General features: G+C 38.1%; 1 protein-coding gene across 1 annotated transcript; it reads left to right on the top strand.

The window, feature by feature from the left end:
* Positions 1 to 606: 606 nt before the first annotated feature.
* Positions 607 to 3,795, top strand: LOC149162102 (mannose-1-phosphate guanylyltransferase 1-like). Its single transcript, XM_089437136.1, has 4 exons — positions 607 to 1,222; positions 1,320 to 1,382; positions 2,384 to 2,623; positions 2,941 to 3,795. Exons 1-4 carry the CDS (start codon positions 1,112 to 1,114, stop codon positions 3,607 to 3,609), a joined length of 1,083 nt encoding a protein of 360 aa, XP_089293262.1. The 5' UTR covers positions 607 to 1,111; the 3' UTR covers positions 3,610 to 3,795.
* Positions 3,796 to 25,239: the final 21,444 nt, after the last annotated feature.

The following is a 25,239-nucleotide window of genomic DNA, read 5'->3' as shown; positions in this document are numbered from 1 at the left end:
TTTTTTTTTTTTTTAAATTTGATTTATGTGAGAAAAAGTAATATATATATAATAATATAATATTTTTTATTTTTTATTTATTTTTTAATTTTAAAATTTCCTAGGGCTAGGCTCTCTTCCCTTGCCAGTAAACCTTTTACTTATATATATTACATTTTTATTTTAAATAACCTTCTTTCTAAGAACTAATTATTAATTTAATTAAATATTTACTGAAAAAAATACTTCTTCTGGATCTTATTATTTCTTTTACCTCAAACTCACATTATCTTTTATCTCCAATTCGCCTATAAAACCCCATAAAAAAACAAACAAAAAATTATTAGCTGGTTGACCATTAATCTTAGTGAACTAAAATGTGAATTACAAAATATGTGAATTCCCAAATCACCTCACCTTTCTCTTAATTGCAGGTTATCATAAAGTCAGATAACAAGGCATTAGGTTGAGTCCCTAATCTTTCTAATCCATGTTTACCCATATTAAAGTGGAAATAGTTTCACTTCAAATTCCATTCTTTCTGTTCCATCATGTATTATATTAAATACGATAATTTACATTTGATTTGAAGTTTTAATCTTTTCCACCTCCTTTGACTGGCATTCCCTCCCTTTTCCTTTGCATTGCATTTGTTCCAACCCATCAGTCAGTCTCGATACTACTATTCCTCTGAATTTTTATATCCTTTCGAGCTATTATGGTTCATTTACTGACGAATTCCTGATACTTTTACACCTCTTGGCATTTTGACATGCATTGGAGTTATTTTGATACTTCAGCACATTCTTTACGCAATAGGATTCGCATAAACCGCAGCACCCTGTCTGTTAAGAAAGTTCATTGATGGGCATATTAGAATCCATTTTTGTGCTCTCTACCATCGGGGCATATTAGAACCCATCTGCACCAGACCCTCTGTGTCTCCCATCTCGGCATATCAGAACCCATCTGCACCAGACCCTCTGTGTCTCCCATCTCGGCATATCAGAACCCATCTGCACCAGGCCCTCTGTGTCTCTGCTCCTCTTGCATAAACATATTTAACTTAGAACCAAGCAATTTCAATATTTTTCAATAACTTGCAGAGGGTTACTGTACTCGAGCAGATATCATGAAGGCCTTAATCCTTGTGGGCGGTTTTGGAACAAGGCTACGCCCGCTTACTCTGAGCCTTCCCAAGCCTCTGGTGGATTTTGCCAACAAGCCCATGATCCTGCACCAGGTTAACACACGACCTTTATGGATTTGGTTGATTGAAACGGGAGTTTATGCTGTTGGGTTATCGAATTTCATCACGATGTTTTTATTTCTGTTTGCAGATTGAAGCTCTCAAGGAGGCGGGGGTGGATGATGTTATATTGGCTGTCAATTATCAACCTGAGGTATGCTATAGCTATTTATTGAGTATGCACTGCAGCGATGAGTCCAAATTGGATGTGATATGGAATTGGTTTGATTGGATAATAGACTCTGTTTTTTCCATGTAGGTTTAGTTTGCTTCAAAGTTTTAGGTTTGATTATTTGTATGTAAGAAATAACTCAGTCCTCTGTTAGGTATTCATGTTCCTTCAAATCCTAACCCAGACGATTTTACCCAAACTATTTATCTGTATAATTTGTTTGTAATCCTTAAGGAAACTGACTGGTCCAATGGTTATTCTTTTGTTATTATTAGCTGGTAGTTTGTAAGTCTGATCGTTGATGGTTTGATAAGGAGTGGAACGAGTTTGGACACAGTACCATGTGCGCAGAAGAGTATGTTTTGGGGTTTCATGTGAACTTTTGGTTCATTCGCTTTCAGAATTTGCTATTAGTTTTTCTTTAATTTTAAAGTTGAGAATTTTACATTTTTGGACTAGTTGTGGACATCAATTTTTCAATATTCAAACCGGTTGCACTCTTGACTCTTCACTGATGTAGTATATGCATTTTCCTTTTTTTTTGTATTTCTCAGTGATGATTGGCAGACATGACTCACTCTTCTGTGCATTTCCGTACTGGCTGGCAATTATTTCGTAGAGCATACACAAACTTATGGGCATTAGTGTGTTTCTGTGTCCTGTTGGCAAAAACAATTCTCAGAAAGAGCATGTAGACAGCCATAAAATTTAAGGAAAAAACAAACTTTAAAGGTATATTTTTAGGAAACATAATTGGTAAGAGATGGTTAGGAAATGATGTGCATTCATAGGAGTCTCATTACTTGCAAATACGATAGGGATCCTAAGATTGGCTGTTGGCCCATAGAGGTACTCAGAAATTGAAAATCTGGTCATTTGTCTTTTTGGGGTACTAGAGGTTAGCATGGCTTTGTTTTCCTCTCTTGCCATCCTTTTGCCTGCACATGTAATTTTGAATGTAAAAATAATGATTTGAATTGCAGAGTATGATGAAGTTTTTGACGGAGTTTGAAGCCAAATTGGGTATCCGAATCCAGTGTTCACGCGAAATTGAGCCTTTGGGCACTGCTGGTCCTCTGGCTTTAGCCAAGGACAAGCTTATTGATGGTTCGGGACAGCCAATTTTTGTATTGAACAGTGATGTAATCTGTGAGTTTCCATTGAAGGAGATGCTAGAGTTCCACAAATCATGTGGTGCAGAAGCCTCTGTAATGGTCACAAGGGTATGTGCTTTGAATTCTTTGTATTTCTGTTCTTAACTTTCAGTGGGAGAACATTTTCTTCCCGTTCTTCCCTTTGTGTTTCATTATGAGTTCTGTTTCTAGATTCATGATGAAAATATTTAATATATCTTTCTAGAAACAAGAGGTTTCAGGAACCTTTCTTTAATTTTGTTCGCCCTAACATCCATGGGTGGATGAAGCTGAGAATAACAACCTTTATCTCTTATCGCCTTGAGGAGATCAAAGTTACCATGGTTCCCGTTATTCCCTTTGTATCTTATATATCTCAAGGACTTCAAACCCATTGTTTTGTGCAGGTGGATGAGCCATCTAAATATGGTGTAGTGGTGCTTGATGAGGAGACTGGAAGAGTGAAGAGATTTGTTGAGAAGCCCCAGATGTTTGTAGGGAACAAGATCAATGCAGGGATCTACCTTTTGAACCCAAGTGTTCTTGACAGAATAGAACTGAAACCCATATCAATTGAAAAGGATATTTTCCCCAGGATTGCAGAGGAAAACCAGCTTTATGCAATGGTTTTGCCTGGTTTTTGGATGGACATTGGTCAACCCAGAGATTATCTCTCCGGTCTGCGTCTGTATTTGGACTATCTTAGGACTAAGTCTGATATGCTTGCATGTGGCTCTCAGTTTCAAGGCAATGTGCTCATTGATGAAAGCGTCCAAATTGGGGAAGGCTGTCTGATTGGTCCTGATGTTTCTATAGGTCCAGGCTGTATAATTGAAGCTGGGGTAAGACTCTCAAATTGTGCAATTATGAGGGGTGTTAGAATCAAGAAGCATGCCTGTGTCTCATGGAGCATAGTTGGCTGGCATTCAACAGTTGGACAGTGGGCTAGGATAGAGAATATGACTATTTTAGGTGAGGATGTGCATATAAGTGATGAGATATACAGTAATGGTGGTGTGGTGCTACCTCATAAAGAGATCAAATCTAACATTCTCAAGCCTGAGATTGTCATGTGAAAGGTTTTATGTTACAGACTGATATAGCGAAGCTGCACTTCATGGTTGTATATGAATCGAATTGAGAATAGTAGCAATTTGATTTGCTATCGGACAATATGCTCCTAAGTTTTGATAGAATCTTTGAAAGTTTAAGAGTGGTTACAATTTTATAGTTTCAACGACTGAATAGATTTGTCTGGAATATGTCTACACTTTCGCATTCCAAATTTCTGGAGACATACATGTTTCCATGTCAATTAGGATCTTTTGCGTTTTCCCTCCATAGAATGATATGATTCTAAAGCTGGCTTGTTTTAAAGTTTACAGGTTGGTAATTATGGCAACTTCTATGTCGCATACTATGTACTTATATTGGAACTTTGAAAACAAGCATACTTCCCTGCATAGTTAGAATTTGTATTTTTTGTATCCCTAGCATTTCCGCGGTTACTTTCAATTTGATATGTGTAGCCTGTAAAGTATTTTTCATAACAATTTGGATTTTTGCCTGTTATAGCATATATAATCTTCCTCCAAATCGTATTTCCATTTATTATAAGTTAAGGACATGTTTGTAAACCAGATTAAGCTCTCTATGCTGACTAATATTCACATGATTGACCATGATGTTGAGGCCATATTCGCATTTTTATGAAGAGAATACCATGAATAAATTAGAGGGATTTGTTGCTTCAAAAAAAGGTTTTGCTGCTAAAAAATTAAGGAAACCTTCGGAAACTTTTTACTCAATTAAATTTCACGAACTAGATAGAACTTCTCAATATAAACTGAGAAAGGCTTCTGAATTTATCAACAAAGATTGGTAGACATTAAGCATTAAATGCAATGCATCCTGGATGTTATGGATCCCATTGTTTAGATTGGTCAAAAGGTACAGGTGGATATTTATGGTACTCCATTAATATTAAAAGGTATTTAACGAAAGTCTAAACAAGGAAAATAGAGGCCAATTAATTCAAAGATGAATAGTTCAGGAAACCCCCTAATTTAAGAACTAGTTGGCCTTGGTGCTCCAATTATTGCCCCAAGAGTTTAAACTTAACATTTATCATTATTATCAAGTTTCATTGAAAAAAAGGACAAATAATTAATAAGGACAATGACAAATATGGATGGGATTCTGGACTTCCAAAAGTATATCCATAAAGATAAAACACAAACGTAGTGTTAATGGGAAAATGTATATGTCCTACAGAATATCCATAAAGATAAAACACAAACGTAGTGTTAATGGGAAGATGTATATGTCCTACAGAAGGGCATCAATATTTCTGCAAAGGGTATTGATACTTCACTTGACACAACACTAGGGGTTGCATTGAGGTGCAAGATAGATTGATTTCAGGGCTGTTTAAGAGAACACCTGAAGGTCCATGGGTCAGTGATATCTATCAGGAATTGTTGATTTGGCAATTGGACTGCAGACCTTTAGAAGGTTGTTGCCCTCCTTACTAGATTTGGGAGACACAATTTAGAAGGTTTTTTAACGCTTATTGAAGTCGACTTTACTGCGGATTCTGTATCACACTAGCGACAAGCGTTGTTGCATTAAATTTACAGCTGTGTGTTTTCTTGGTTAAGGTTTTGAAAGAGACAACATCATATTTAGTTCTGGCTGTTCTGATTTGTCGCAAAGGTATCCATGGGCTGCAATGGATGGCTGTTAAGTACTAACTTTTATGATACAATGTAATGCTTTTTATATTGTGGCTGATCTCATACTTGACCTTTTTGTCAATTTGGAGTATTTAAGTCCAGAAATTGCATGTGTGATTAATTTGGCACATGTCAAATCCCCAGAAGATCAAGCTAGGCCAAATACTACTTGGTGAACTATATTGAAAGGACATATTTTGCATGAGATTGAGATGCTCATGCTGTGTCCATGGTTGACCCCACCCATGTTTATGGTTTGGTATGAGTTTATTACATGTTGATTTATGTTGAAGAGTGGTAGGTGTGCATACCTTATTTGAACCCAAGGAATGCATATTCTTATTTGTTAAGATCGCTCAAGCCGCACTAATTGTCAGTCCCACTTAAGTTGTGTGGTAGGTTTATTTTCCAGTTATTGAAACGATAATTCGTGTTATAAGGAACTATTTAAGGTTATTTGAGCTTAGGCACAAAGAAGGTTGGATGATGTTTAACATAACAAGAAATTTGTTTATACAAATAATAATATACATAAACAAGACAACATGGATGGACATCACACTTGTTAACATAATTATATATTGAAGAGGTATAATTATACAATTTGAGTTGGTTTAATGGTTAAGAGCATGTGTTTGCTCTAAGGAGATTACATGTTCAAATCGAGAGGGAAGGAAGGTATGCATACCTCTAGAGACTTGAGTAGTCAAATCATTGTGTAGAGAGAGTTTCATACATTAATTTGGTGTTTGAGTAGGTCATAACTTCAAGATTAGATTATTATTAGTAATAATATAATATAATAAATATTATTAATAATTAAATCAATTAAGATGAGAAGCATAATATTGTCATGAGCATGTTGCATAAGTTGACTTATGATAATTACTTACATCTTTTAAGCTAAGGTAAACTTTGATGATGGATAAGGTTATAATTGATCAAGTATTAGAGTCACATTTGATCATTGGTTTGACTCTTCCATGTCAAATGGCCTCTTAGTTACTTTCGATCTATACAAATTAAATTATGGGAAAAACTATTTTGAAAAGGTACAAAAATTATGTATAGACTGGTTGATTTTGTGATAGTCGCTTGGTGTGCATGTCTTTTGTTTTGTCTATGTTTTCTCACTAAAATGGGCCTTCCTTTATTGGGTTTTCTCTCAATTTATTTGTTATTTCTTGCTCTATTTTATATTCTCTTCAATATTTCTCTTAAAAAAGCCACTCAATGCCTACTAATGCCACCAGGGCTTGTTTACATTTCCCCTATCGTAGAAATATCCTTAATTGTGTTGACTTCATTGTCTCTAGGCTGTGAATCTCATCACCTCTTTGACTATTGAGCCCTCATTATCTCTGAAGTTAGAGATTTCGAAAATTGGCCTCTAAACTACAAGACTTTATTTTTGCAATATGTTTAACATGTAAGCTAGATATATCGGGAATTTATGGCTTAGTAAGAGCCGAGACTCAATGAGGGTGGGGGAGCCTACTCCTTCAGCCTGATCACAATGAACCAAAGATGTCCCCCTATGGGATTTGAAAACGGGTGGAGAGAATAACATCCCATTATGCCAACCACTTAGTTGTCCCACGAGGGGACATGTTTTTTTAATAAACCTAGAGGAATTGGTAATTGGCCATGATTCCCTTGGTGAGGCCCAATTTCAAATTTGGTTGGTTGCCACTATAACCCCCTAGATTGGTGTCAACAACATGTAAGACAACGCTTAGTAGGAAACTTATGACTTAGCGAGGGTTTAGACATACATGAACGCATACATGAAGGGGTCCCAATCATGGGGGCATCTACCCTTCTAATCTTATGACAATCGTCCAAAGCCTTGTTAGGGATTTTAACTTGGGTGGGGAGAGTGTGAGACCTATCTTCCAACCATTTAAGTAAACCACCTTTAATTTTACGAATATGTTACCAAAATTCTGGTCTCTTACTCCAATGATTTCTCTAGTTTCATATGCTTTCTGTGTTCTTCATTTGTAACAACATTGGAATTGTTTCATGACCTTTCCAAACCTTGTTTATGCCTCTGTAACTATAAAAAAATATTATGTTTGTTGTTGAATATAGGATGTCACCCAATTACTTTTCATTAATATACTTCCATTCATTATAATGTTAAATTTAATCAATTACATGTATTTACAATATTTTCTCAAACTTGTTATCCCTTTGTCAACATCTATCATGTCTTTTCCTTTTCCATTATCGACATACCTATCTTTGCCTATATCTTTATTAGATCACGTTGGTTCTTTGTCCTTGCTTAGATTGTGTCTTCCACAACTAATGTTATTTTATTAATATTAGTTTCAAATTCTTTTCTACTGTTCACACCCATTGTTGGGAACGGGTCCCCTAGGGTCAATTTTGGGTTAAAAGCCCAAGTTTTGGGGTTAAAGGCCCAAGTGTTGTATAAAGAATGTAAAGTCTCTACATTTTGTGGTCACGGAGTGCGAAGATGTAAAGAGTCATCAAGGGTTTTTGCGTTTAGTTTATGTAACTTGTGTCGGCTTTATGAGATCCACCCTTGGTCCGTGGACCATGGGATTGTATAAAAAGGGAAGTCTTAGAAGCGTCTAAGGCAGTTTTTAGTTCAGTTTAGATATGTTTTGAAGAGACAATGATGTAATGGGTCTGTGAGAGCTAAGAGCGAAGAGTCTTAGCATAGGAAAGAGGCTCTATAGCTATGTGCACAAAAGCCTAGGGTAGAAGTTCGCAGCTGAGTGTGTGGATCCCTGCAGCTGTGTGCGCAGGGTAGTTAGAGTCTGTAAAGGAGTTCTGAACATCAATAAAGAAAATTATTCTGGAATTACCCGTGTATGAACTATTTTATTTCTGTTATGAATGCATGCGATTATGTTATGTGAATACTGGGTTTATGATTTAATGCTGTACTGATTCACGAATCTATGTGTTTTACTTTGTCATATGAACACAAGTAAGAATATCTGTTTACGTGAAGATAATCATAATTCATGTTGAAGTTATCTACTACCTAAGCTAATCTGGGTAAATACAACAGTAAGAGTAATTACAAAGGCGCATAAGTGTCCGAATCGTCTATTTAGGGTACGCGAAAGACAGTCATAGACCTTCGCTGAGGTCTAGAGGATGACTAAGGGAATTATATTGATAAGCCCTAAAAGGTTTATCGATCTGCACGAAGGAAGGGTTAGGGTATGTTGTTGCACAAAGTGTGTAGGCAGGGCGACAACGCTCAGAGTAAGGGCTGTCACTCTTAATCCTTACTCACTCCGTTTAGACTCTCTCCTAAGCAAGTCAAGGGGGGTGTATAAAGTTCTCATATCCTTGACGTAATCAGTTAAAATTTTTTCTTGATTAAGCTCCATATTTTTTACCAGCCGCATTAGTTCTTCTATAATTTGCTTATGATTTTCCCTTTCATTGTCAACACTGATTTGACAACTTGTCCCTGTTTTTTCACTGTCATGGATTTGATCTGCAACAGTACAAGTGGATGGCACATTCTGATATGGAGAATTGTCTTGAAATCCTTCATCGACAGTTGAATCTTTCACAAAATCACTTTCATTCTGTTGCATAATTTTAGGGGCACCATATCTATCTTTAAAAGCATTGACGATGTCTTGTAAAGAAGCGAAAGAATCTTAAGGACAATTATTAAACCAATTCAAAGCATCACCCTCTAAAGAAAAGGCAAATAGACGCATTTTGACATCTTTATGATCATACTGGGGAGAACTACAATATATGAGCGTTATACGAGTAGACCCGCATAAATGCTTTCTAACATCGTCTGAATCACCACCTGAGAACAAAGACAATTAATGAATGGCCACTTCCGGAATATCATGGAGAACATCAGTAAAATGACACGAGGTAAACGAATAATCCATGATGAATAATGAGGGACCAAATGGATGATAGAGAGAGACCTCTGCTCAAGGAAATCAAGAGATCCACAAGAAGCAAGCTTCAAGTAGAAATTCTTGTAGAAATGAAAGAAGTGGAGTCACCACTTGAACATGAATCTAACTCTGGGATCCAAAAGGCAACAAACAACCGGATATAAGGGAGGGCTTCTTGTCTGAGAAAAAATAAATGAAAAAAAATAGAGTCGCCACCCAAACAAGAAACGAACCAAGATGTGTAGGTGCTAAAAGTGCAGATGAAACGATTAACGAGATGACAAAAGATAGGGCGATGAAAAGATCAAATGACGTCAGGAAATGATGTGCCGCTCGACGGGCTAATGAATGGCGGAAAAGATGAGATGATTGAAATGATGAAAGATGAATGTCGTGAGGACCAAGGACAGAAAAACTCTATCCCCGGCAACGACGCCAAAAATGTTGTCGCGCAAAGTGTCTAGGCAGTGCGACAACGCTCAGAGTAAGGGCTGTCACTCTTAAATCCTTACTCACTCCGTTTAGACACTCTCCTAGAGAAGTCAAGGGGGGGTAGTCCCTAGGTAAATGGATGAGGATAGCTTGTGAAAAATAAACTCTAGGAGATTCTAATGATGGACAACTTGGTGAATTTAAACGATTAAATCAGATTGATAGATTAAACGCCAATGTAGACAAGACATGACCACAAGATATAAACAATTATAGACCAGTGCCTTCGATATTTGAATTAACCATCAATAAAACAAGTTATCCAGAATGATTTTGAATATGTGATGAAAAGTGACAATCATAAATGATCAATAGAAACACCCAACACTGTCACATGCAAAAGATTCCAGAGTTTATTTGATTCTCATTTCATTTAGTTTGTATGTAGTTAGGTTAGCTTATGTCATTTAATGAAAAAATCTAAAACATTTAAAAAAAAAATCTTAAAACTTAAAAATCTAAGCATTTAGAAAAATAAAATAAAATAAAATAAAACTTTTTTTTTTTTAATGTGTGACTTTTGATTTTGCTTTTATATTTTGAAACTTTATTTTTATTTTTTTACAAAATTAAGATTCATAAAAGTTTATAAAAAAAAATGATTTTGTTTTGATTTCATTTTATTTCATTTTTATTTTTATTTTTTATTTTATTTAAATTTTGATTTTGATTAAAAAATATAAAAGTCTAAAATTTTTAAAATTTTGGTGTCGAATTAAAGGAACGAAATAAATTAAAGGATTTACGCTTAGACATCAAAATTTTTAATGTGGCTCATGGCTCATTAAAAATTTCGATATTTTAACCCTTTGATTTGTTTTTCACATAAAATTATTGCCTAAGGAAATATTTAAAAAAAAAGTAAAGTTCCTTAGTGTCATTTGGTCATAAAATGCATCTTTTATGATGGTCAAAGTGCGATAGATGTTTTAAGTTATATTGACTGTTGGAGAAAACTAATTAATTCTAGATCTTGGGCAGTAAATGAAAATCATTTAAAATCTGGAATCTTTTGCATGTGACAGTGTTGGACGTTTCTATTGATCATTTATGATTGTCACTTTTTGTCACATATTCATAATCGTTCTGGATAACTTGTTTTATTGATGGTTAATTCAAATATCGAAGGCACTGGTCTATAATTGTTTCTATCTTGTGGTCGTGTCTTGTCTACATTGGCGTTTAATCTATCAATCTGATTTAATCGTTTAAATTCATCAAGTTGTCCGTCATTAAAATCTCCTAGAGTTTGTTTTTCACAAGCTATCCTCATCCATTTACCTAGGGACTACCCCCCTTGACTTGTCTAGGAGAGAGTCTAAACAGAATGAGTAAGGATTTAAGAGTGACAGCCCTTACTTTGAGTGTTGTCGTGCTTCCTAGACACTTTGCGTGACAATAGGGTATAAGCGACATCACTGACATCTCAGGGTGCGGAAACTTGGTTCTTGCATCCCCCCATATTGCTTCGCGTGAGACTTCATTCTGCGCTCCACGGATTGATGCCGAAAGGGCTAGTAGTGTAGGGATTTGCTTGTCTAATTAACGCTGAACCTGAGTCAGGGCCCATCAAGCCAACAAATGGTTCCATTGCCGGGACCGAGATCTGCATAAAGAGACGTTCGATGTCGCATCACTGGAATCCAACTAAAAAGGAGATTGAAGACTGGTTGGATAGAAAGATCCATGAATTCACGGTAAAAGAGAACAAGAATCCGCGATTGACGAAAGAACGGTGGTTGGATAGATATCTGTACACAGAGATACACAAGATCTTCTTTTCTTCCTTCCCGGTCGAATTGTACGAGTGGATCGCGAAATTGGCAGACGACCAAGGAAGGTTGAGGCTTGACGGTCCAATAGTCTGGACCTCGGAGTTAGTGCGGATATTAGAAGCCTCTGAAGATAAGATTCGTTGTCAATCATTGGATCGATTGTATCATAGGAGGGTTCGTGACAGAGTTCGCGGTCGATATCTCAGTGAGTTTCAGCAAAGCGGAATGACGCTTCTTCAAGGGGCCACGAGGTAAGTATTTAAGGTCTTTAAATACCTAGATTAAGATGATCTTGTGTGAAAAGCATGTTATGTAGTTACCTTGATGTTTGGGGCTACGCGAAGTGGAAATACCTTCAGGAACAAAGGAAAAACAGACCTGAATATAGCCCGCTTATTGAACCTCCTCTGAGTGACGACGAGGAAGTAGCACAGACTTCTCCGCAGAGCGTTGTTCAGTTGATAAGGCAAGGGTTTCCGCGAATACCCCATCCACCCACACTGCCTCCATCTTCACCTCCGCCGCATACACCTTCTCTTACACCACTGCCACCTTTGCCATCGTTCAGTATGGCGAACTCAGTGAAGCTACCCGTGTTCAAGGGCTTGGGAAATGAGGATCCAAACCAGTTTTGGTTCATCGCGAAGGCTATATGGGAAGCTCAGGGTATCACATATGATCAAATGAAGAAAACAACGTTGGTTAGTGATTTGCAGGAATGCGCGCTAACGTGGTACATTAAGTACTGCACTGATAACCCGACGTCTGCGTTGGCAAATATTCAGACCACGTTGAATAAGGAATTCAGTAGACCTAAGTCTAAAGCACAATCAATTGTAGGATTCAAAGAGATCATGATGAAGCCTGGCGAGACACCCTAGGATCTGGATCAGAGATTGAAGTGTATGATCTGCAAAGCTAACATGAATCTGACAGATGGGCAACACCGTGAATGGTTTGTGGCTTTGCTTCTGCCTCATCTAAGGGTTGCGCTATCACAACAAAAGATTGGGACCCAGGCGGAAGCTCTGGAAATTGCGATGAGATTGCATGAGACACTGATGCAAGATGCTAATTTTGGGGTTCAACAAATTCATGCGCAGTTGCAGAACCTTTGCCTAGAAATGCAGAGTCTGAAGAACGATAGAACAGTTTGGCCAAAGGTGCGCGAAGAAGTTTGGTGCCTGAAATGCAAAATCCATGGCCATGACAAAGATCATTGCCTAGTCTTCGCAAATTATGTTGCAGCGAGAGGACGAATGCCTCTGAGATCGGAGGCTCAAGCAGGGCCAAGTGCAGGGCCCATGCTATGGTGTGTTATCTGTCAGGTAGCTGGAAAACATGTGACAGACAATTGCCATTTGCTGCAGAAATTTGTACAGACACCGCAACAACTCTTCTGCAACTTCTGTCAATCGGTGGGTCATGATGAGTGCAATTGCCGTAGTTACGAGTTAATGATGGATAGAACGCCCACATATAGGGTGCAGGTAGAAACCTGGCCTTCGGACCAAGGTTCTTGAGGAGTGCGAGGTGAATATCAGGGGCGCGGACGAGGCCGAGGTGGAGGAGGACCTGGTAGAGGTCGGGGATAGGTCATTTGTTACAATTGTGGAGGACCAGGACACTATGCGCAAGACTGCCCGAATCTGACACGTCTGTCATGCCGATATTGTACTCAGTTTGACCACACAACTGAAGATTGCATGGTATTAATAGCGAAGATATATGAAAAGAGGGCGCAGCCGACTCAGAACCTGTAGATGATGAGAGCTGAGCCTTGCGAAGAGGATCCCACGGTAAATATTGTGCTGCAGAGTGGGATGACGACTGGTGAAGATAAGGTGAAGTAGCCTAAAGAAAGTGAATGGGTCTGTAAAGCTCCAGAGAAGGAGGTCGAGTTTGATCTAAAGCGCGCATGGGAAACATTTATGGAAGCAAAGAAAAGCTTCGTTGAGGCCTCTACCTCAGGAAGTCAGGATAAGCGAGTGGAAGAGATTGACCCTTCCATGCTTACTACTTTCTTAGATACCTATATGAAGCTGCTGCGTGACAACAAGGCTATGAAAGGACTACAGTTCCTGATAAATAAGTGTGTTGGGAAATAAAACGCTCTTGATGGACAGTGCGTAGTCAGGAAGATTGGTAAGCATAAGGCAAGAACGGGGTGTGAGATGAGGCTCACCGTGCAGATAGGAGAATATGAGATGGATCAAGTAATTTTGGATTTGGGGTTGGACGCGAATGTTTTGCCTAAACAGACATGGGAAAGGATGGGGAGACCTGTGTTGCAGTGGTCTCCGATTTAGTTAAGGATGGAAAATCAACAGAAAATCATCCCCATGGGAAGATTGCAGGGAGTGACAGTGGATATTGAGGGCGCGAGTGCATTGGATGACTTCGAAGTGATAGAGATTGTGGATGACAACAATCCCTACCCTGCGCTCCTTGGGATCGATTGGGCCATTGACATGAATGGGGTAATCAATTTGAAGAAGCGGAAGATGATATTTGAGAAGAAATCGCTCCGCGTAGTAGTGCCCTTGGACCCTGCAAAAGGACCACGCTATACTGAACCCGTCTGCAATTATGAAAGCGACGATGACTTGGACCAGATTTATAAGATAATGGCGCGAGATCAGGATTGGGTGAATCTGATAGTAGATGGACGTATTGCATGGGACCGTGAAAGCTCCTGCACTTCAGATTCAGATGAGGAGTTGGAACACTAGCATAACCGACTGCATGAAGTATCTATGCTGCGCCGTAATATGATGGCCAAGTCACTGCACTGTGTATCATCGGAGGTAAGGAATCTTCCTTATTATGATGGTTTAATTGACGTTGATAATTTTTTGGATACATTTGATAGGGAAGTAACAGAGAAGCATCGCTTCTAGGCCTTGGATTGGATGTTGCGCGTTATTCCTGCGAGATGGTGGGGTACACACAAAGATAGTTTTGATGATTGACACATGTATAGAAAGATGATGAGATTGCGGTTTGGTCGCCCACAAGTGCGGCTAACCGAGAAATATGATGGAAGGGATGATCCGTGCGATCACCTGGCCAAATGGACTAAGGTCTATGGAGCGGAGCCTCAGTCTGAATGAGTGCATCTGTTTTTTCATACTTTGGACGTAATACCGATGAACTGATACTTAGAAACGAAGCTCCACCATGGCACTAAAGAATGGGATGTTTTGCAATAAGGGTTCTTGATGAAATTTAGTTTTGAGGATGGATTTGAATGTATTGACGAGGCATTGCAAGAAGTCAAGGCAGTGATTTTCAGAATACCATAGGATCCCTTGGACTTAATTCAACTAGATTAGACTACCTAGTTGTGCCATGCGCTGGAGTGCTATAATGTGACTGCTGAGGAAGAGGATGAAGACCTGAGGAACATTAATATCCCAGAGACTAAAGGTCATTGCGAAGTTGAAGGACCGCAAATTGGGATTCTAGATATCACCGCGTTGCTGAGAATGAGACAAGTGAACATTGGGATAGAAGTGGAGCCGAAATTTGCAAAAATTGGGGACTACTGGGATGATGCAACAATAGATAAGGTCGTTGAATTGCTCTGCGAATATCAGGACTTGTTCCCTACGAAGTTTTCAGATTTGAAAGGGATAATAGGGGACCTGGGAGTCATGAAGATCACATTGAAACCAGACGCGAAGCCGATTAAGCAAAGGCCTTATCGCCTCAACCCCAAGTATAAAGAGAAGGTCCGCTTAGAGTTGGATAAAATGCTTGCCGCAGGTATTATTGAACCGGTCGAAGAATTTGATTGGGTGAGCCCAATAGTGGTTCAGGAAAAGAAGCAAAAGAAGGAAGAGGCCCGACTGAAGATGCAACAGTTGGCCGAAAAAAGGAAAAAGGAGGCCGAAGACAAAGCTACAGCATAGCGTGCTTCTAAGAAGCAGGCAGAGGAGGAAGAAGAAGAGGAAGAGCATGAATCTGACAGAAGTCAGAAGTCTCCTTCGCCGCAGATGGAGGAAGAAGAGTAGCAATTAGGAAAGGGAGGTGCAGACCCAGAGACTACTCCATTTCGGGTTAAGTGCACTAGGGAGCAGGAAAAAGTAGGGCTGCAGCAGAAGTCCAAGGCCAGCGAATCATCACTTGACCCGATCACTTTGACTGAAGATGATCTGAATGATATTGGGGACATAGTGAGGTACGCGACTGCGGAACTGCTGCAACAGTTTGAGCAACAATAGAAGCAAACCTTGGTCTCCATTTAGACAGGTCTGCGCGAGCTACAGATCTAGGCCACTTAAGTGCAGATCAGTGTGGGACAACGTAGCGTGACGTCAACTAGCTTGGCGCCTAGGACCTCAGAAGCAGCGGAGCTGGTCTGCTCCTTGGATCCCTAGGCCGTCGTGCTGCTAGACGGAGCATTGACTATAGAAGTGGAAGCTGACAAGGCCATCGTCAGTGCTCTCAAGAAGGTTGGGTTGAACTTGGCCGCACTGCCAAGTGAAGCCCTTCACACCCTGCAAGATGGTGTGATAGCGGAACTTCGGGCCAAAGAGCAGCATGCGCTAAATGTGATTAGCGAGTAGAAGGTCAACAATGCCCAGATGTTCGTAGAAAAGACTTCCATGATTGATCTCCTTAAGAAGATCACATAGAAGAATGAGCGCACCACAATTGAGGCCTGCAGAACTATTCTAGAGCTGAATATCCCAGAAGATGTGCCAGTCGATGCTAGAATTCGGAAGCTCGCTGCAGGTGTGCACGATGCAAGGACAGAGCTGGCTAAGGTTCAGTTTGAGCTAAACCTTAAGATCACAGAGCTCGAGTTGAGGGCCCAACCTTCGACTCCACCAGAAGTCAGAGAGCAGTGCGAGGCAACTGTCAAGGATGCAGTTGCCGCAGTGAAGGATTGCACTTCGTTCTTCGAGCAGTTGCTCGAGCTAGTTACCAGCCTACAGGAAGATACCAACATGCAGTGGTTAGAAACAGAGGCAAGGGAACTGCAACAGAGGTATGACGAGGTCAAAGCGACGACTCACACCGTCGCCATCACACAGAGGTTGGCGAAGCTGCAGGAAGTGAAGGCACTGAAAGAACAGGTGGACATAGCACAACGCAACGAGGCAGTACTGAAGGCCATTGTTGGGAAATTTATTTGCTTAAATTTCTTCATTAAATTATCGACCAGGGAAACTCGTAAGCTTGTGATGGTGCCAACAAAATATATGCAGGAGTAGGCAACTAACTCTATGTCTAACTAAACTATTTACGATTCAATATAATATGCAAGGGAAGAGGCTTCTAACTAAGGAGGTCCTGGTTGTCCTTCCCTACAGTATCATAGAGAAATCATTAATTACATAAAACCAAAAAAACTTGAAATAAAGATAAGAGAATGAACTTTAATTGTTGTTCAGATTCAAAGAGAGAGAAAGACTAACTTAGTCTCTTGATTGTCCCCTCATATACTAATCCAAACTAAACTAAGATTCATTCATAAGCATAAGAAATGAAATGACTTGAAACATAAAAGCAAAAGAATGAATTTCAATTATCATACAAATCAAATAGAGAGAGAGCCTAACTTAGACCCTTGGTTGTCCTCTCATATGCTGATAAGATTCTAATTTAAAACTCATTCATCAATCACAAACAAATCCTCAAACATCTAAGCAATTAAATGAAATAAGATCTAATATGAAATAACATGTTCCTTTGCTCCTTCTAGAGTGAGCTCAATTCTCCTAAGAACAAAGTGACAAGCTATTCCATATACTACATTAAGGCAACTTATATCTAAAACTACATAATGGAAATATATGTAAAATGAAGCTTTATTCTATTCCATCATAAGTTGGATACATGCTCTAAGAGTCCTCCCTTTGGAATGGAGGAAGTACTCCTATTTATACGATGAGATGAGATAACAAACTCATAATGATGATCCACTAATCTCTCTTTTAGTTCCATATATTTCTCAACCATCTAGACACGTAACCCTATCCTCCATGAGGTCCATGATCTTCTCCATGAGATCATGATAATGAGGTAAATGTAATGATGTGGAGGTGGAATGGAGGTGACATGAAGGTAAAATGTGAAGATATTGGTGAATAATGGAGTGAAAATAGGGACTATTTTGAGGCCCAACATACCCCCAAACTGAAGGTATTGCATGTCCTCATGCAATCTATTACATTACTTTTTGATACTTGAGCGTTGGCTTAAACTCTGCATGATATCATTTACTTAACTTTTGCAAAGCGTTATTTTGATGAACTACAACTTGGTTGGTTCTTGTGTTTCAACCATATTTTGTTTGTTGCATTCAATGTATGATCTTTGCATATTGATAATGTGATTTTTATTGCAGAGTATTTTTGTTGGAATGCATCATGGTTGGTTCTTGTGTAACAACCATGATTGTGTTGGCATCCAATTAACTTTTAAATACTTTTGACAAAGCCATTTGTATGCTCATGTAATAGTGGCAGAGTATTTTTGTTGGAATGCGTCATGGTTGGTTCTTGTGTAACAACCATGATTGTTTTGGCATCCAATTAACTTTTAAATACTTTTGACAAAGCCATTTGTATGCTCATGTAATAGTGAATATATTTTGAAGGTAAATGGGGTTTAGAATGTGATATATGACTGTGGATATGAATGTGACAAAGCATGTATGTAAATGTATCCTTCCCCTTAAACAGATGGTTTGGGCAGTTATGTGAAATGGGGAAAGGAGGGGGAAAGGAAGTGAAGTTTTTCCAAAAATTATTATTCTAACTTTTCAAGGAATTTAATGGTTAAAAGTTAGAAAATATCATACCTTAACTTACCCTTCCAAAAATGGATGAGAGTTTTGCACGTGTGGCTGCAAAAACTGTTGTTCATAGTCTTGTTTACATGGTTGTGAAAATGGTGGATGAAATCGAAAAAGTGAATCTTTTATTGTTGCTGCATCTGCTGTTGAATCTGTTGTTGGATCTTCTGCTGAATGTTCAGAATCTGCTGCTAAATGCGGCTGAAAATGTATAAGGCTTGGAAGGTATACAAAATATAGAAGTTACATTCCCCCCCAGCCTTATTTATTGACTTGTCCTCAAGTGATGACAAACTGAAAAACAATGAAAGGAAATCGGCTTCATCTGCTACAAAATATGGGTCTTCAAGTCTTCAACGCTCGATGGCACAAATCTTACTATGTGATTAAATGTGTCGATGTCGAACATAGCAAGAAGTTTTTGACTTAGTGGTCGTTAATGAATGCCCCTAGCCAACACAAGAGCTCCCACCATTGATTCCAATGGGAGTCAGGATGCCTAACACATCTTTGTAGGTACGAATAAATTTGTCATGGTCGAGTCACCTACAAGATCCAATGAACAAGGGATATTAATGTACTCCCATTGTTTATTGGCAAGAGTACTTGCCATTAAGGCATGCAAGCATCTAGGTGTTTTTTCAATGATACTTAGACTCTATGACTTTGATTCAAGCAGGGTTTTATTGGCGGAAATGAAGGGGAATGGTAATGACAAGGAAAATGCATGTAAGGAATGGATGTAAGGAAATGCATAGTGTATGAATAAGAACTCTTGCTGTGAAAAATGGATATGGAAATGTCATGCTTACAATTGGTGGAATTCAAAATCTTTTTCAGAAAGGGAGGTGGAAGGTAGTGGTTGTGGAGATGGATTTGTCTTCAAAATTTTTCATGAATTTAGTCTTTGGAAGACTAATTGTCGTCACAATGCAATCTCCTTAATGATCACTTTGTTATCCTGTTACCTGTAAAAAAAACTTGGCAGAAAGAAAACATAAGTTTGTTCAAGAAGAAGTGCGCATTTCCTTCATGATTCTTACGTAAAAATTTGATACCAAATAAAACAGATTTAAGAAAAATCAAAGTGTTGAAAGTAACTGAATTCATGATATCAATTTCAATCCAATCTTAAAAACAACCATGAAAAATAATACTCCCTGTTTGTGTCAGATAACTCATGAAATGTAATTTGCAAAAAGATTGACATTAGAATTATCTATTGTGTTCTGCATATTAGTGCATCATAAAGCATACAACAGAAAAATGTGATGAGTTAATGCCAACTTAAAGTTATTAGAAATAATTATCGTCTTTAGAATCCTCCAATCGATTTTTGAAACGTGTTTCCAAGTATCCTATTTTTTTTTTCAAAGCTGTATGAATTTTGTGAATATATATATATATATATATATATATATATATATATATTATATTTTTAAACAACAAATTTTTAAAAAGAAAATATTAAAACATAAATTTTTTTTATATGTTGATTTTATTTATTTATTTAGATTTTTTTTAAACAATAAATTAAAAACAGAAATTTTTTAATTTATTATTTAAGTTGAATTTTTTTAAAATCAACAAAATTTTATTTATTAAAACCTAATATAGAAAAATTCTAAAAATATACTATAACTAAAATGAAGTTAGTTTTTTTTTTTTAAATAAAAATGAAAATAAGAAAATTTTTAATTAAAAATAAAAATAAAATAAAAATTGTTTTGTGTTGTTTTGATTTTTTATTATCCAAAATATTAAATAAATCAACGCACAATATATATATATATATATATATATATATATATATATATATATTATTTAAATAACAAACAACACACAAAATATTTTTTATTTTTATTTAAATAACAAATTAAAAACAATTGTTTTTAATTTATTATTTATGTTGATTTTTTTATATTTTTTAGTTGTAAATAAAAAATAAAAAACAAAAAAAACAACAAACTGTAAGCAAAAATCGCACCAAGCTCACCACCGCCGGCAGTAATGATGGATCTGAACATGTTATTGTCTTGAGCGTTGTCTTCATTTGTGTCCTTGATCCAGGAGGATCCCTACGCAACCGAGAAAGCCAAGATCGACTTCCAAAACAGATTTGGAAGTTTCTTCTTCCATCAAATTGAAAATGAAAGGCAAAGTAGAGATAACTGTTGCGCCTGCTGAATAAGATTCTTCCGAGGGACAACTTCATCATGCAGTCTAGCACAGAATTCCCAGGATAATATCGTCAGAGAACTATTGAATGTGACTCTCAACTTTCCATACCGCACCACCCTTAGCTCTGGAAATATAGACTCATGAACTGCACGTGGAAACTCTAACACCCATTTTCCTGGTGGAACCATGTAGCTCTCTTCAGCTATATCAAGACATAAAAGTTCCTCCAACAGCCCACTGTCGTACTTGATCTTGAAAAGTCTTGGCAGTACATCTGTACTATATTCAAATCCTCGCCCAGGCTGCATTCCACATATGTTGCAGAACCAATAATCCATCGAAAATGGGCCTTGCGCATTCCTGCTCATTTGAGAAGAGCTGTAGTTTGATAAGCACCAGCGCTCCGTTGCTCCTGGAGCAAAATACTCCTGAACAAGCTTTCTCCAAAATCCTATGCCATTATCCTGTGGTCGATTTCTCTGATCTTGAATATAAAGCATAAGAATCTCAAGACACCGGGAGGCAACGACTGCTGGCATTTGACTTCGTACTCCTGCATCAACACTGTTGCCAACATAGTTTACAGGGGCACTGGGTGATCCATGCAATAAGTGTCGCCCTCCAATCTTTAGGCTCTGGAATAATGGGTTTTGTGCTCTTGCCTGAATTTGGCCAAGGTGTTGGATCCCTGCCAAATGTGATCCAGAGTTACCACCATGCTGGTGCACTTGGCGTGGTATTTCCAGACCACTCGTCGGCAGGCATCAGAATATCATTATGCTGAACAGCCTGTGGCTGAGGAGGCATCGTGGCACTCGACGCCATTCCCACATTCATCGAATTCTGTGAAGTGGATTCAAGAAGAGACGAGAACTCGGAAGTTATATTCGAAGACAGAGATGGGTTCAAGCTACCGAGATCCATCGAAGACGATGGACTGGGGTTCGAATCAAGCATCAAGAAACTGTCATTGCTCATAGCCATCTGGGGGCTGAATTGCAAGGCAGCGTTGGTCCGAAGCTGCCGCATCACACTGCCGAAGTCCCCAGCCAGATGAAATCTCCACCGCTGTCCTCAATTCGTAACCGAAACCACTATGCCCTTCATTAATAAAACAAAAAGCACCGAGGCTAACCCTTCATGCAAATAATTTACTGAAATCCACAATTTTCACCACTGTTTGCAACTTTGATCAAAAGGAATACAAATACGCATGGTTTCAGAGACAAGGCGCTAACGATGTGAATGCCGATGCCAAGCCCGGAGTCAGGAGTTCGAGACCCCACGAAACCTTGCAGGCCCAGAAATAGCAGCCCAGACTTTGATTTGTGTAGAATCCGTCGCCTGTCTATCATGTAATCGGCATGGAAATTGAATTCAAAGAGAGCACAAGCAATTTCTCAGCAACTACTCCATGGATTTAGCCTGTATAGAAGGCCACCTCAACCGAATTCCTTAATGCCCGCTCTGGATTTTCAACCAGCTTTTCTCCAGCAATTAAATGCTTTGATTTTCACGGGATTTTTGTCAACCGCTTCCATCTTCTTCGTTTCCCTACTCACCCTACTTATTTCTCCAATTTCTTTGCAGATTTTCTGGAATTTGTTGAGCGTACTAACTTCACGAATTTAACCAGATCTAATCTCCCCTCAAAACTGTACTGGCATGGTTGAGGCTCATGCATATTCCAGAAAATGTAAGTTTCAATGACATCCAGTCCTTCATCTTTTGCTTTGTCTATCAGGTCACCCCCACATGTCAATGCATCAGGTATGGTCTCAATTCCTTATCTGCAAACATGGGTTTTTCCTAACTCTAATCTTGTGGACTTAGTTAGGAATTTGAGTCTGTTCTTCGGTCAAGATCCTCATTTGTATACGAAACAGAGTGCACCACAACCTAGGCCATCGCCTACTCCTAGTCATACACAGTCGGCGCAAATGAACCACAGTCATGGTGCCCACATAGCCTCTTCTTCGTCCCCTCTTGGTCATAATCCGAATGCCCATGGTGCCCTTGTTCGACCCCCAGGGCCTCCTAGGGGCTATCCTTATAACCGCTTGCCTCCATCTCCGCAGAGGCTCTCTAACGCAGATGACCCATCGGAGGTTTTCAGGAGGAATGCAATCAATAGATTGGTAGAATCGCTACACACCGACATGATTGAGTTGAGGAAGGCGACGAAGGTGGAGATGGATGGGTTATTTAACACTCAGGCAGAGTTGAGGCAGAGGGAGGAGCAGGACGATAAAGAGGGGTTAGAGCAGCAATTGCAGCTTATTCTTACCAACACTGATGTACTGGATTCATGGTTGCGGAATAACGAGGATAAAATTGCTGACTCGGATCCCCATGACTAGGAGCAAATGTCCGAGATGGTAGAAACTTCTTTCTTTTGAGCAAAACAAGCAAATGTGAACGCAACACTAAGCCACATAAGACAGGTGCCTCTGATATAGGGGGTTCATCAATAACTGGAAATCCATTGTGTTTTGTGTTTCTCAAGACCTGCACAATATTTCCTACCTTCTCTATTCCAACAAAAGTTACGAGTGGATCGAAGCCTGCATAGAAAGGAACATTTAAACCAAAATTGAAACTAAATTTTATTTAAACTTTTTAAGATGGTTTTTTTTTTTTTAAATGTTGTTTTTATTTAATGTTTTGCATTTTTAAATATCTAAAAAAACAAAAAAAATGGTTAGTTTTTTAAATATCTAAAAAAAACAAAAGAAATGGTTAGTTTTTTTATTCATTTATTTTTTAAAAATAATATGTGTATATATGATACATATATTATTATTATTCGTGGAAATTTTTATTTTTTAAAATTAAAAAAAAAACTAAATTTCATCTAAAAATTTAAAGATGTTTTTTGCATTCACAAAATTCTTTATTGTCATTTTGAAAATTAGTTTTCCAGCAAGAGTATTTTTATTTGAACAAAATCAATAGATTTTCTGATCTTCCTGATCGCACGAAGCGTAGGAAGAGAGCATACTAATCGCTTGATTTGTGTTTATTTATGCAGGGGGTTTCAAAAAGGATTGAATTTAAAACTAGCTAAATACTAAAAATATCAGAAAACTCAAACTTAAACTCCTTTGTGAAGATCCTGCTGTCACTAGGTTTCACAAATTATTTTGTCTAACGCAAAATACTAGTACTGAATTAAATTCCTAATGCCTGATCCCTTAGCACCATCCCCGGCAACGGCGCCAAAATGTTGGGCAATTTATTTGCTTAAATTGCTTCATTAAATTATCGACCAGGGAAACTCGTAAGCTTGTGATGGTGCCAACAAAATATATGCAGGAGTAGGCAACTAAATCTATGTCTAACTAAATTATTTACGATTCAATATAATATGCAAGGGAAGAGGCTCCTAACTAAGGAGGTCCTGGTTGTTCTTCCCTACAATATCGTAGAGAAATCATTAATTACATAAAACCAAAAAAACTTGAAATAAAGACAAGAGAATGAACTTTAATTGTTGTTCAGATTCAAAGAGAGAGAAAGACTAACTTAGTCTCTTGATTGTCCCCTCATATACTAATCCAAACTAAACTAAGATTCATTCATAAGCATAAGAAATGAAATGACTTGAAACATAAAAGCAAAAGAATGAATTTCAATTATCATACAAATCAAATAGAGAGAGAGCCTAACTTAGACCCTTGGTTGTCCTCTCATATGCTGATAAGATTCTAATTTAAAACTCATTCATCAATCACAAACAAATCCTCAAACATCTAAGCAATTAAATGAAATAAGATCTAATATGAAATAACATGTTCCTTTGCTCCTTCTAGAGTGAGCTCAATTCTCCTAAGAACAAAGTGACAAGCTATTCCATATACTACATTAAGGCAACTTATATCTAAAACTACATAATGGAAATATATGTAAAATGAAGCTTTATTCTATTCCATCATAAGTTGGATACATGCTCTAAGAGTCCTCCCTTTGGAATGGAGGAAGTACTCCTATTTATACAATGAGATGAGATAACAAACTCATAATGATGATCCACTAATCTCTCTTTTAGTTCCATACATTTCTCAACCATCTAGACACATAACCCTATCCTCCATGATCTCCTCCATGAGGCCCATGATCTTCTCCATGAGATCATGATCTTTTCCATGAGGCTTATCTTATCAAATTCGAATTTGATCATTCAAGGTCACATAAAGATGCCATGGAAGCTTCCTTTGTACCTACACATGTCAACAAACTCATTCTAATTGTTAGGTATAAGTATAAGCATATTATTTTCTAAAGTTTAGCCATAAATCCACTTAAAAATGTTAAGAATTAATAAACTTTGGAAAAGCATTGTTATAACCCAATAATGAGGTAAATGTAATGATGTGGAGGTGGAATGGAGGTGACATGAAGGTAAAATGTGAAGATATTGGTGAATAATGGAGTGAAAATAGGGACTATTTTGAGGCCCAACAGCCATATTGGGGCCTTGGCTAGATAAAGCATATGTGCTCAGGGCCAGATTGAAGGAAAATTGGCTAGTCTCTAGGAAATATTGTAGAAAATATATGAAGATAGCGTAGGACTAACGATGGAGGAGCTGGTCGAGCAGGTTAAGTAGGCGGCGACACAGTGTACCACCAAGGTTGCAGTAGTACAAGTGGAGCTGGGAGGTCTTCGCGACGAGATCTCCGCGCCAGCAGAGTGACTTGGGGGAAAGTCACCATATTTGTGTTGGGGGCCTGTTGGGAATAGGTCAATTTCGGGTTAAAAGCCCAAGTTTTGGGGTTAAAGGCCCAAGTTTTGTATA

This window comes from Pinus tabuliformis, chromosome 5_2, assembly GCF_031772625.1.
Source record: "Pinus tabuliformis cultivar Carrire ecotype Pingquan chromosome 5_2, CPIR1, whole genome shotgun sequence".
NCBI lineage: Eukaryota > Viridiplantae > Streptophyta > Pinopsida > Pinales > Pinaceae > Pinus > Pinus tabuliformis.
The sequence above is the reverse complement of the archived record's forward strand: the minus strand, read 5'-3'. Positions and strand labels throughout refer to the sequence as shown.

Excerpts from the sequence above, each read along its gene's own strand:
- LOC149162102 (XM_089437136.1), top strand. The coding sequence starts at position 1,112 with ATGAAGGCCTTAATCCTTGTGGGCGGTTTTGGAACAAGGCTACGCCCG. Across the intron at positions 1,223-1,319 it reads AGCCCATGATCCTGCACCAG|ATTGAAGCTCTCAAGGAGGC; the intron begins GTTAACACACGA and ends TTCTGTTTGCAG. Across the intron at positions 1,383-2,383 it reads CTGTCAATTATCAACCTGAG|AGTATGATGAAGTTTTTGAC; the intron begins GTATGCTATAGC and ends TTTGAATTGCAG.